General features: G+C 44.8%; 1 protein-coding gene across 11 annotated transcripts in view; it reads left to right on the top strand.

Annotated features, from left to right (window-relative positions):
• NBEA (neurobeachin) overlaps positions 1 to 12989 on the top strand; it is a 580876-nt gene that overhangs the window by 110052 nt on the left and 457835 nt on the right. For all 11 annotated transcript variants that reach the window (XM_044287233.1, XM_044287230.1, XM_044287232.1 and 8 more), the window contains exon 2: positions 11039 to 11270. In XM_044287233.1, coding sequence (XP_044143168.1) covers positions 11039 to 11270 — 232 coding nt within the window. The remainder of the gene's footprint in view (positions 1 to 11038; positions 11271 to 12989) is intronic.

The following is a 12989-nucleotide window of genomic DNA, read 5'->3' as shown; positions in this document are numbered from 1 at the left end:
TAGATCTGCACCAGATTTATTTGCTTATGTTGAGGAAGAATTTTACGCCAGAATTGTGGCACCAAACTGTGCCAAAAATGAGACAAATTCCGGCACAGTGTACGGCAGCGCCCTTTTCTAAGAAGCCATCGTCACTATGTTTAACAGTCCTAAAAGTCCAAACTCTGGTTATTTTGTATCCGGTACAAAACAAGGCATCTAAGCATTTGGGATGAAGGCACGGCACCAAAATAACACAAACATTAAATCAAATTCCCGGCCCATCTGGCCGCTAACTAAGGCTTGTTTCAAATTTGCGTCTGCCACTAAGAACGGCTGTTCCGACTGGGAGTAGCCTGCCAGCTGATATGCAGAGAAGTGTTTTTGTCCAGCCGATTCCCAGCATTCTATGCCGGAACAGGTGGCTGTCTATACGACAACATTTGTCACGTGACAAAAGGGTGCAACTACACTGCGACATGTGACGCAGTAATGTCGTGCAATATTTTTTATAATGAAAGTCTATGGAATCGCTGTGCGGCATACTGCGACAAGGCAGTTGCACTAAAATCCATTGGATTTTTGTGTGTCGTGTCGCAGCATGTCAGTGTGACACCATAGACTATCATTACAAAAAAATGTTGCATGACATTACTGCGACAAATTGTCGTTGTGTAGCCCTAGCCTAACGGTGGTTTCGGGAATAGCTGTACCGGAGTGGGGTGGAATAGTAGGTGCCTCTACAATTCCAATAATCCAGCCCATAGTTGTAGACATGTATTTTCACACATCGGGCGGCTTTTTACCCTTCAAACAGAAAAGGACGCTCATGCTCTCAGCAGTGTGCTATACGTTCTCCGCTACCTGCTTGACTGCTGTCCATACCGCCAGCATTAGAAGATATCGTTAGAAGATATCTACTGATTGAAAAGAAAAATTATTTTATTATCAAAGGATCTAATTTTATTATAGAGTTCATTCAACATTTCTTCATTCTTTGCTTTCCTTTTTGTCTTTTATGTTGAAAATAATTAACTTCTATCATTTATGCATAAAAATTTGTAGTTTCATTGTAAGACTCGTTTGGCTTCCTTTATTTTATGCTGTGCGATTTCCTGTAGCAATCAGAAGGTCAATAGATCTGGACATCTTGGGGGTTCTTATGTTGGAAGCAGGAAAACTGGGCAAGTGTAAGCCAAATTTTGCTGGCTAGATGACTGGATCAGAATGTCTCCAAATGGCAGGTCTTTATAGGGTGTTCCTGATATGCAGTTTTTCATGCTTACCGAAAATGGTCCAAAAAATATAACTGGTAAACCAACGACAGGGTCATGTGGGATTAATGCTGGGCACCTTTAGAGTTCTTTATGGAGTCTTTGTCTTGGTCAGATTTGTTTTGATGGAACAAGAAAGGTGCTCACAATATTAGACTTTTTAAGGGAGTTTAACGTTGATGGCCTATCCTCAGACCCTCACCAACTAGATATTGATGATCTATCCTAACTCCTGGCACCTTCACCGATCATCTGTTTGAAGAAGCCATGGTGCTCCGGTGAGCACTGCATCCTCTATACAACCAGTTACGTCATGTTCGTCGGTTAGATGGCTTAGGGACAGCTCAGTCCCATTCAAGCGAATGGGCTTTGGCTACAGTTCCAAGCACTGCCACTATACAGTGAAGGGCAGTGAGCCTTCCTAAACAGCTGATTGGTGGTGGTGCCAGGTATCTGAACACCACCGATCAGACATTGATAACTTAGTACGGATGAGCGAACCGGAACTTCACCAGGTTCAGGTAGTGAAGAAATTCCGTTATGGATTCCGTTATAACGGAATTTGATGACGGAATGCAAAATGGAAGCCTTTAAGAGGCATTCAGTTTTGATCCGTCATAATAGAAGTCTATGGGCAAGCATAATGGATCCGTCTGGTTTCCATTATGCATGACGTTGTTTTCCGTCCTGCAAAACGGAAACCAGACAGATCCGTTATGCTTGGCCATAGACTTCGATTATGACGGATCAAAACTGAATGCCTCTTAAAAGCTTCCATTTTGCATTCCGTCTACGAATTCCGATATAACCAAATCCATAACTGAATTCCTTAACTACCCGGTGAGGTTCGAGTTCGCTCATTACTAATCCTAAGGATAGGTCATCAATATTTTCCTCCAGTTATGGTTGATGGTTTATGTAGATCAGTCCCATTGGGCTAAGGAGGAACCCCCCAATATCTGTGATATCTAGCGTGGGAACACCGTAAGTCCTGTTTTGCCTAGAATTTCCCATTATTGCCGTAGTCCTTGCTAACGCAAAAAGCCGCTCACCAAGTTTTCTAACAAAGTGTGCAAGTCACAGTTATCGGAAATATAATTGATTTTGACAAACGACAAAGTAGAAAGTGTCTTGAGACAACCCCTTTCTATCTTTACAGACCCTGGCGTTTGATCTTGTCTCCTCATCCCCTGTAATTCCGGAGACATTTTACCAATCATTCCAGAATAAAGAAAAATCTTTTTTATATCTCCGACTGTAACAATCGCCGTCTGCTTTCCTCTTGTGCGAATATATAGCTCCCTGCCTCACTTAGAAGACTTTTAATGCACACTTTGTAATTAAACCGCGTCCGCCTCAGGCGCATTCTCTCCCAGCAAAGTTAATGGGCTGTTTATCATAATAGATTTTTAAACTGCCCTATGAATAATAGAAATAAATCTTGGCCGTGAACTCTGCACTGTCTGCCATTGTCATTTATATATATTTTTTTAATCGGATCATTTTTATTGTAATATATAGCTCAATAAAAATACAGTTGGTATTACCCAGTGTTTCCCAACCAGTGTGCCTCCAGCTGTTGCAAAACTACAACTCCCAGCCAAAGGCTGTCCGGGCATGCTGGGAGTTGTAGTTTTGCAACAGCTGGAGGCACACTGGTTGGAAAAACACTGATATAACCAGTACAAGTAGTGTCTTCTAAGTTAACAATACAATCATAATAGAACTTCTGGATCACAGTAAGCATGAATAAAACGTAACTTTTAATGTTAAGTAATTATTAAATAATCAATGATCCACCCACTTCAAACAACCCCTAACTCTCCCTCAACCGACCCTAAAACCTTTCAACGCGTTTCCCCTAGAAAAGGTTCATCAGGGGAGACAGATCAACACATACAATAACATATATGTTTGTATGTATCCTTGTTTGTTTGAAGTGGGTGTATATTAAATAATATAGAAATTACAAAGCACATCTACAATAGATTCATGCACATTAATAAAAGGTAATGGATGAAACATGTAAAGCATCACATTCATATTGATTGAGCTCTTACAACACTCGATAATATTCAATGATGGAGGAAGAGAAACCGAGCAGTGATATATCAATAAGGTGTACTAAGAGAAACTTTGTCTATCTTTAATCAGTCCAAAGTAGGACTACTGAGCAGCATATCCTAGAGCAAAAAGACATCAAGTAGTAGTGAAGGTGTCTTAGAGACCCAAAAGCCCAGAGCTTCTTAATAAGTAATGCTTCATCAAACTAATATCCAAAAAACAAGACAAATAACAAAGACAATGACACAAGTGGGAGGGGGACACACACCTCTTTCTCACAAGGTCGTTAAGGTTGCCTCGTGGCCCAGTAATTATCCCACAGGTCCCATATGGCGTTGAGTACAATTTTGTCTTGAAACATGGCCGTGGAGTATTCCATTGTTCGGACCTCTGTCACCCTAGCATACAAATCAGAAACCCGTGGTGGTTCAGGGCTTTTCCACAATCAGGAGATTAGACAACAAGCTGCTGTTAGTATCAATAGTAAGTGAGTGTTTTTTAACTTGAATGGGGACAACATTAAGCAGGAAGGACATAGGGTCAGGTCAGATTTCCACTGCAAAAATATAATTTAGGAGGGTGCCTACTCCGGTCCAGTAGGGGCGTATCTTGGGGGCAGTCCCAGAAAATATGCGGCAATGTACCCCTATGCAGCCCGCATCTCCAGCCATCTCCTGGGACAACTGGTTTAATTCTATGGAGGAGGTCAGGAGTGTGGTACCAATACATTAAAATGTTATATTGGTTCTCCTGGTGAAGTACCGACATAGAGGATTTTGCTGCACTCCTCCATATACGGTGCCAGAGTGCGTCCGGTAAGGCCCTCCCTAAGTATTCCGCCCGCCATACCATGTAGGAATGCCTTTGAACCCGATCAGGGAAGGGAGTCGGCAATATGGAGTAGATCTCAGAAATTAGACCCTTCGCGTGTACCCCTTCCCTGCAAAGGCGTTCAAAGGGAGTCAGGAGCGGGGCCCAGCAGGAGCATGGTCAGACCAGGTGATTTGGCCCATGTCTGCGAGAGACAGGACAAGACAACACAAAGTCAGACAAACAAGCAACAATAAGCAACTATTCCCAGGGATGCAATCCCTGCCAGGGGCAAATAAGAAGCACCTTTGGGGGGTGTAAATGTCAGAGAGTCAGAGACCAACAAGTTGAGGTTGGCCAAAGAGCCAACCACAGGTATCTGAAAAAACAATTAACAACGGGATAGGCCCCTCAGATAGCCCGCACCGTAATGTAGCAACAAGGTATCAACAGCTGGCTTAGCAGAAATAATAAACGACCAGTATGGGGGTCCATCAGAGTCTAACGACTCTGGGAGTGTGAAGAATTAAGGGCAGAGTTCAGGACGACTGAGTCCTCCAGGCTGGAGAAGGTGATGGAGGTGACCGCGGAGAAGAGGATGCACTTGGACCCGGTCTTCTTTTCCTGGTTACAGGGACCATATGCGTGGTGGCGGAAGTGCTGGTGACTCAAACTCCCAATCTGACATGTCTGGTATAGGAATTCCGAGCGATTCGCAAAAGGGACGGAGATCCGAAAAGGAACGGAGAGTCTCTGTTCTTCCTTGATGATGGACCACCAGGGCAAAGGGGAATCCCCAGCGATAGGCAATCTGGCGGTCCCTGAATGATGTGAGGAGAGGTTGAAGATGTCTCCTTTCCTGAAGCGTGAACCAGGATAGGTCAGGAAACCATTGCACAGGAGCGCCATCAAAATTAAAGTTGCGTAGAGATCTCGCCTTAGCCAGGATGGCTTCTTTAAGGGTGATGTCGTGCACACAACAAATTACGTCTCTAGGACGTGCAGCGGAGCCCTTGGGCTTGAGTGCTCTATGAGGGTGGTTGTCCCAGGATCATGTTAAATATAGCTTCCAGTGTGGCAAAGAGGTCCTCATCCCCGGTAGCCTCCGGAACGCCCTGTATCCGGATATTATTCCGGCGGCCTCGGTTATCCAAGTCCTCTAAATGCTGCCCCATGCCCCTGAGCACAGCCGTTTGGGCAGTAATGGATTCATGAGGAGTGGATATGTACTGCCTGGTGTCGTCATGAGCATTTTCCAGGGAGTCCACCTGGTCCACCACGTGTTTGATATCAGTACGGACTGCCGCAATCTCAGCTCTGCAGGCTTCTGTAACTTCAGAGATAAGAGCCCGAAAGTCCTCTTTTGTAGGAAAACGGCTAAAGTAACTCGCCCAGGGCTGTGGTGGCTCAGACAGGGCTGGAGGGTCCATAACAGCAAGTGGTGGTGGGCTTGGTGATCTGGCCCAGATGTCAGAAGGGAGAGGTGAGCTGCTGTCCCCATGATCCAGTAAGGGGGGGCTGGAGATTGCCTACTTTGCCAGGGCTCATGCAGGGGGTCCTAGGTAAGTTAGGTGCAGGGGCCACAGGGGTAGCGTTTCATCCCCTAACAGGAGCCAAGGTACCTTTTGTGCGATGTCTCCCTCTGAGGGGTGGATCCAGGAGTCATCATGGTGGGATCCCTCCTTTCAGGCTGAAACTCCAGGGCAGCCAGTGAGAGCCCCAGCTCCAATACTCCGTGCCCAGATGCCACCAGTGGTGATCCGGTCCCTTGGTGAGCTCCAGCAGGGTTTTTTAGCGCTGGTTCTCGCTTACTGTTCAGGGCCCGGGAATCAGGCGGGGGAAGGGAGGAATGGCGGGCGGCCCTCTTTGTCTTGGTGCTGCATGGCGGGAGCGCTGAACCTAGAGCCCGGTCCCAGCACTGTTCGAGGGTCCTGGCAGGTGAGGGGGACTGGGGAGGAAGAGGGGTCTTCCTGGCAGCCAATTTTTTCCCCATAAGAGCCGAAATAAGCAAGTCACTGGTCAGAAAGCTGCGGTGCGGGCGGGAGCTGGTCTTTCAGGCGGGCATCTCAGTCGGCGTCCGGACACAGCCTCCCCCCCCTTAACAGCAATCTTAAAGTCTGACCACAGATTTTCTATTGGATTTAGATCTGGGCTTTGAGTAGGCCATTCCAACACATTTACATGTTTCCCCTTAAACCAGTCAAGTGGTACAGGTTTTGCTCAAGAATATCCCTGTATTTAGCTCCCTTCATCTTTCCCTCAACTCTGACCAGTTTGCCAGTGCCAGCTACTAAAAACCTCCCCATGAACGTAAAAAAAAAAAAAAACCATTAGATGTAATCGGTACTTTCATTGTGATTTGCTAAATGATTTGTCATATCGTTGCACTTTTGATAAAATAAGAACAATCAAATTTGTTTGAACGTAAAAACCTCCCCATAGCATGATGCTGCCACCACTGTTTCACTGTGGGGATAATGTTCTTTGGGTGATGTGATGTGTTGGGTTTGCGCCAGACATAGTGTTTTTTTTGGCTGAAAAGCTAAATTTTAGTCTCATCAGACCAGAGCACCTTCCTCCATACATTTTGGAAGCCTCCCACATGCCTTTTTGCAAACTCGAAACGTGCCTTATTGTTTTTAGCTGAAAGTAATGGCTTTCTTCTGGCCACTCTGCCATAAAGCCCAACTCTATGGAGCGTACGGTTTATTGTTGTCCTATGTACAGATACTCCAGTCTCTGCTGTGGAACTATGCAGCTCCTCCAGGGTTACCTTAGGTCTATGCTGCCTCTCTGATTAATGCCCTCCTTGCCCGGTCCATGAGGTTTGGTGGGCGGCCGTCTCTTGGCAGGTTTGCTGTTGTGCCATGTTTGTCCCACTTGGTTATGATAGATTTCATGGTGCTCCTGGGGATCATCAAAGATTTGAATATTTTTATATAACCTAACCCTGGCTTGTACTTCTCAACAACATTGTCCCTTACTTGTTTGGAGAGTTCCTTGGTCTTCATGTTAGTGATGCCTCTTCCTTAGGTGTTGCAGCCTTTGGGGCCTTTAAAAAAAAAAAAAAGCGCTGTGTATATGTAATAACAGATAATGTAACACTTAGATTGCACACAGATGAACATCATTTCATTAATTATGTGACTTCTGAAGGTAATTGGTTGCACCAGAGCTTTTTATGGGCTTTCTATCAAAGGGGGTGAATACATACGCACATGCCAACTTTCTGTTTTTCTATTTCTAAACTACTTTTATTTGTACATTTTTCCCATTTAATTTTACCAACTTAGAGTATTGTGTTCTGATCGATCACATAATATTCAGAATAACAAAAGATTGAACTTAAAGCTGTAATGTAACAAAACACGAAAAAAGTCATGGGGGGTGAATACTTTTGCAAGGCACTGTAGATAGAGAATGGAGGAAAAGAAGAAGGAAATATAACTACTCAAACACCCGTCAGTGGGAAAAACATAATAGAGCATCAGAACTACTGTTCCTCTCGGTCTGGTGTACTTCATGTGCTGACGTCCTTTTGTCTTCAGCTGATTCTCATGCAGATCCAACCACTTCAGTGCGTCTTCTGGATCTTTAAAAAACGGCGTATTTCCTATAGCTTCTACTCTCAATTTCGCTGGGAATAACACGGAGTATGGTATTTGAAGGTGTCGCAATCTCCGTTTAATGTCCATAAACCAAGCCCTTTTTTTCTGGACTTCAGTGGAATAGTACGGAAAGAATGATATCTGGATCCGATTGATGGATAGATCCGAATGGTCTTGTGCTTGTCTCAGTATGGTGTCCCTGTCCTTATAATGAAGTATTTTAGCTAAAATCAGACGTGGTGGTCTCCCAGGGGGATTCGGTCTGGTGGGGACTCTGTGTGCCCTTTCCACAGCATATAGGGGTGATAGTCCCTTGTCTTGAAACTTTTGAGATATTCATTTCTCTATATAGTCGGTGGCATTCCCACCTTCCATCTTCTGAGGAGCACCTACAAATCTGCTGTTATCGCGCCACAACCAATTCTCAAAGTCGTCTTTCTTGGCAAACAAAGCATCTATATCTCAAGCTGTTTTCTTGGCCGCCATTTTGAGAGGCCCTGTTAAATCTTCTGACACCCTTCTTTCCACCTCAGTGGTTCTTTCAGCAATTTTATGTAGGTCATTCCTTATCAAGGACAGATCCTCCCTTAAGCTCCCCACTTGCAGGGACAGCGATTTAAGCTTGGTATTACAGGTTGCCACCGCCTTCATAACGTCCTTTAAAGTAGGCTCCATTTCAGAGGAATTATGTCGTTCCCCAGTCACCCTTTTTTGCTTGCTAGGTGTTAGCCTTGCTGGAGTCTCCTCCTCTTGTCTTTCATTGTCTCTCCTTCCTCAGATGACAGATCGGGCGCCATTTTCTCCCTGTGCCACTCTTTATTTCCCTCCTGTGTGCGGGCATATTTGCTGTGCCGCGACTCCTCCTGTCTTGCAGATCCTCCCCCTCCTCCTCACCAGCGCCATGTTGGAAATTAACTTCCTGCTCCGACCTTGGCGTCAATTTAGCCTTCCTGGGCATATTTCTGCTCCCTGGAGGATGATACTGTGATCCCCGCTGAGTGACACGTCCCTTGTGCCGGTCCAAAATGTGTTTGGCAGGTGATCAGGCTGATTTTAGCGCAGTTCGGCAGGAGCGCTCACACATGCGACTCACACCATGTCGCGTCAGGCCACACTCCTATTGTCATTCATTTTTAATAGGCCCTTCAACTTGGCTGTGACTGTCATGCTGCTCAGTTTAATCTTAGCACTGTGTACGCCGCAGCGACTCTAGGGAGATCGTATTGACATGTAAACTCGCAATCTTGCCGTCCGTGGAGTACCTCCAAGTCTCTGTGATAATTACGGTTATAATAGTAAATGTACGCTGCGAACTTCCTTCCCGGAGCATATGTTGTGCTACAGTTCACCGCGCCAGTGTGATCTGTAAAAAGAAGCAGCAAGATATCTGGGTAAACACCTGTGTGCCTGCTACAGAGAGGATTATGGGACTGTGTAGGGCTTGATTAGAGGAGGCGAGCGGAATTTAGTCAGAACTTTGTCAGTTTATGTTTATTTCTTCAGCTGTTTAAAGGGCATCTGTCAGCAGATTTGTCCCTATGACACTGGCTGACCTGTTACATGTGCACTTGGCAGCTGAAGGCATCTGTGTTGGCCCCTTGTTCATATGTGCCCGCATTGCTGAGAAGAATTATATTTTATTATATGCAAATGAGCCTCTAGGAGCAACAGGGGCGTTGCCGTTACACCTAGAGGCTCTGCTCTCTCTGCAACTGCTGCACACTCTCCACTTTGATTGACAGGACCAGGCTGTGTACGTGATCACGCTTTGCCACGAATTCTGTCTGGCCAACAGCCGGCAATTATGTTGGAACAGGCTACCAGATTTCTTAAAGGGGTTATCCGGTAAATTTATATTGATGACCTATCCTCAGAATAGGTCATCAACATCAGATCGGCGTGGGGTCTGACACCTGGAAGCCCCTGCTAATCACTTGTTAGAAAAGGTCGGGCGCTCCTTGAGCGCCGTGGCCTCTTCCGAGGCCATGTGACATCACCGTACATCGGTCACATGGACTAGTTACAGCTCATCCCCATTGATCTGAATGGGGCTGAGCTGCAATACCAAACGCTGCCATTATACTATGTACGGCGCTGTGCTTGGAGAGATGCTGAGAGCTGGCTGCGCTCACCAGAGCATCGGTGACCACAGCGGCTCCCTGTAACAGCAGATCAGTGGGGGGCCGCGACTCAGACCTCTGCTGAGGATAGGTCATCATTATCTTTACCTGGATTTTAATGCTAATGTAAACCTAGCGTAAGGGACACATTTCCAAGCTTTATGCCAGCCATTTAATTTCCGCTTCATATATAGGGCTAAGAGTTCTCATTTATATTTTTTTCCCGTATCTGGTCTTACGTTGTGGTTATAGTTCAGTAGTGAGGAGATCTGTTAGGTCGCATAGTCTTTTCTTCCTACAATACAAGGTTAATTGGTTAGCCCGATGCATTCTCCCACTGCAATTATTATGTACATTTGGTTACTTGTAAAGCTTTTAGGAGAATTAATTGTGTACACAAATGAGAGTTCCTTGAACATTTCAGAAATGACCTTGAGTCCTGAATCCAGCGATGCTACTTTATTGCTACTGGATGTCGAGACAGTGGAAGGTGACTAAAGCCGCATCGCCTGTAATCCTGAGATCTCTGTATACTTGGTCATAGGCTGTGGAAGCAGAATGTTAGACTACAGGAGGGTAGACCATGGATCTGCCCTCCTGTAGTCACAGCCTCATTGGAGTACAGAACAGTAGACCCGTGGTCCAGCTGGAACTTAGAGCAACATAGATTATTATGATGCCGGGATGAGATGTCCCGGGAAATGCAGCTTCTTTCATGGACCACACTTACCCACCTAAAAGCAACTTAAATCCTCATCAAAACCTGAACATGTGAACAGACCCTTCCTTTTCTAATAACCATTTTTTACGAACTGGATTCCATTATTGGTTACCAGTAGGGTTCATACCAAAGGGCTAATGATGACCATAAACTGTTTACTCTACTTCTTGAGAAGAAGACGTGAAGAATGCTAAGAGTACTGTCAAGTATGTGCTCATGAATACATAACGTTAATTGTTCCTTCCCCGTAAAACAAATTGTTCTTTGTGATTTATTTATTTATTTTTTTGCATATGGGTTGTTTGTGTGGCGTCTTGTTAACTAATGCCTCTAATGAGATACATTGCTTCATTATAATGAGATATTTGGCATGCAGTCTGTCTTATAATTCTTCCTGTAGACTTACTGTGTAAATGAATGCTGCAGGACATTAATATTTACATTTCTTCTTTCCGTTTCCAGCTGGTCGGTGGAGAATTTGATCTGGAGATGAATTTTATCATTCAAGATGCAGAGAGCATTACCTGCATGTCGGAGCTGCTGGAGCACTGTGATGTAACGTGCCAGGCCGAAATCTGGAGCATGTTCACAGCTATTCTACGGAAGAGTGTCCGTAACCTGCAGACCAGCACTGAAGTTGGCCTCATTGAGCAAGTTCTGCTGAAGATGAGCTCTGTAGATGATATGATTGCAGGTATTGTACTGGAATTTCTCAGTCTAGTGCATTATGTTAGGATGGGAACAATCTATACATGTCCATACAGTCACGCCAAATGCTTTCTGATATTTTGCAAGGAGCTATCTCTCAGAGAAAGAGAACCTCAAGCCTTGGAACATGACTAAGAAAAAAACGCCAAACCAAATATACAGTACATCAACCGAAAGCTGTTTCAGGGTGTTTGCCCCCTGGTCATTATGGTGTAGGATTCTGGCTGAGTCTTCATACACAGCTGATCGCCTTAAAGGCTTCTTCATCCCTAGGGAACTTTTCTACAGCCCCCCCCCCCCCCCCCCCTTCCGCCAGTGTGGCTGGACCCGCTTTGGCAATCATACTTACCTGATCCCTGCTGGATGAGGTTTGACTCTGTTCATGTGACCACTGCAGTGAATGCCTCGCTGCAGTAGTGATCTGTCACCTACGCATGAAACTCATTGTGCCATTACTCATGGGTGACACGACAACACTACGACTAGTCGCTGGCTGCAACAGTCCTGTGACCCACTGGGCATTGATACAGGGCAGTAATGGAGCTGGGACCAAGGTTTAGGGATCAGGTAAATGTGATTACCACTGCAGGTTCGGCCATGCTGGGGAAGTCTGTAGAAAAGTTCCCAATTTTAATTGGAGCCAGAACCCTGTAAGATATTTTGCAAACACAGACCCAGGTTAAATACCAAAACAATAGTGCAACTAGAGTACTTGGATCATGTCACATGTTTACACATGACAATTATTTTTTAAAAAGCTGAGAAAATAAGTGGCTGCTGGGAAGTGCAGTTCAGTGCTTCGTCATGGTGTCTCTGACCCCCATGGCTCAGCTGCCAACTACTCCGGGTTAATCTCAAGAGATAGCAGTCTGGAGGCTTCCCTGCGGAGGAGATTAGATCCTTGTATAGAGGTTAGAGGGTGAAAACTAGAGCCAGGATAACATCCTTCGAGATAGCCGAAAGCCCAACTGGTTAGTAGGTACAATGGATTCACACCCACTGCTATTTCACCTGCCATGTGCTCCATGGTTGTTCATTGTCCCCTGATGGTGGACTCATGAACATTAACATTAGGTAAGGTGATAAAGATCTTTAGTTGCTTAGAGGTTACCTTAGATTTCTTTGTGACCTCACAAACTATTACATGGCTTGCTGTTGGTATGATCTTTGTAGGTCAACCACTCCTGGGGAGAGTAATAATGGTTTAGAAATTCCTCCATTTGTACACAATCTGTCTGATTAGTGGAGTCAAAATTCTTTAGAGATGGTTTTGTAACCTTTTCCAGCCTGATGAGCATCAACAACTGTTCATCAGAGGTCCTTGGAAATCTACTTTGTTTGTGCCGTGATACACTTTCACAGACCTGTGTGGTAAAGATTAGACTCGGATAGATCCCTGTTCTTTAAATAAAACAGGTCGCCTGCTTTCATCTGATTGTCATCCCATTGAATGAAAACACCTAACTCTAATTTCACCTTCAACTTATCGGCTAGACCTGAAGGGTCACATACAATTTCCACTCGCACATGTGGTATTGGATTTTTTTCCTCAATAGATAACTGAACAAGACAAATATTTTTAACTTATGTGTTTGATTTGGTTGTCTTTATCTTGTTTTGGGGTGAAAATCTGATGTAGTTTTAGGTAAATTTTATGCAGAAATATTTTGAAGGATTGACAAACCTTTCAGCCCCAGTCATTGGA

This window comes from Bufo gargarizans, chromosome 3 (assembly GCF_014858855.1).
Source record: "Bufo gargarizans isolate SCDJY-AF-19 chromosome 3, ASM1485885v1, whole genome shotgun sequence".
Taxonomy (NCBI): Eukaryota; Metazoa; Chordata; class Amphibia; order Anura; family Bufonidae; genus Bufo; species Bufo gargarizans.
Note: the sequence above shows the minus strand (reverse complement) of the source record. Positions and strands in the feature narration are given on the sequence as shown.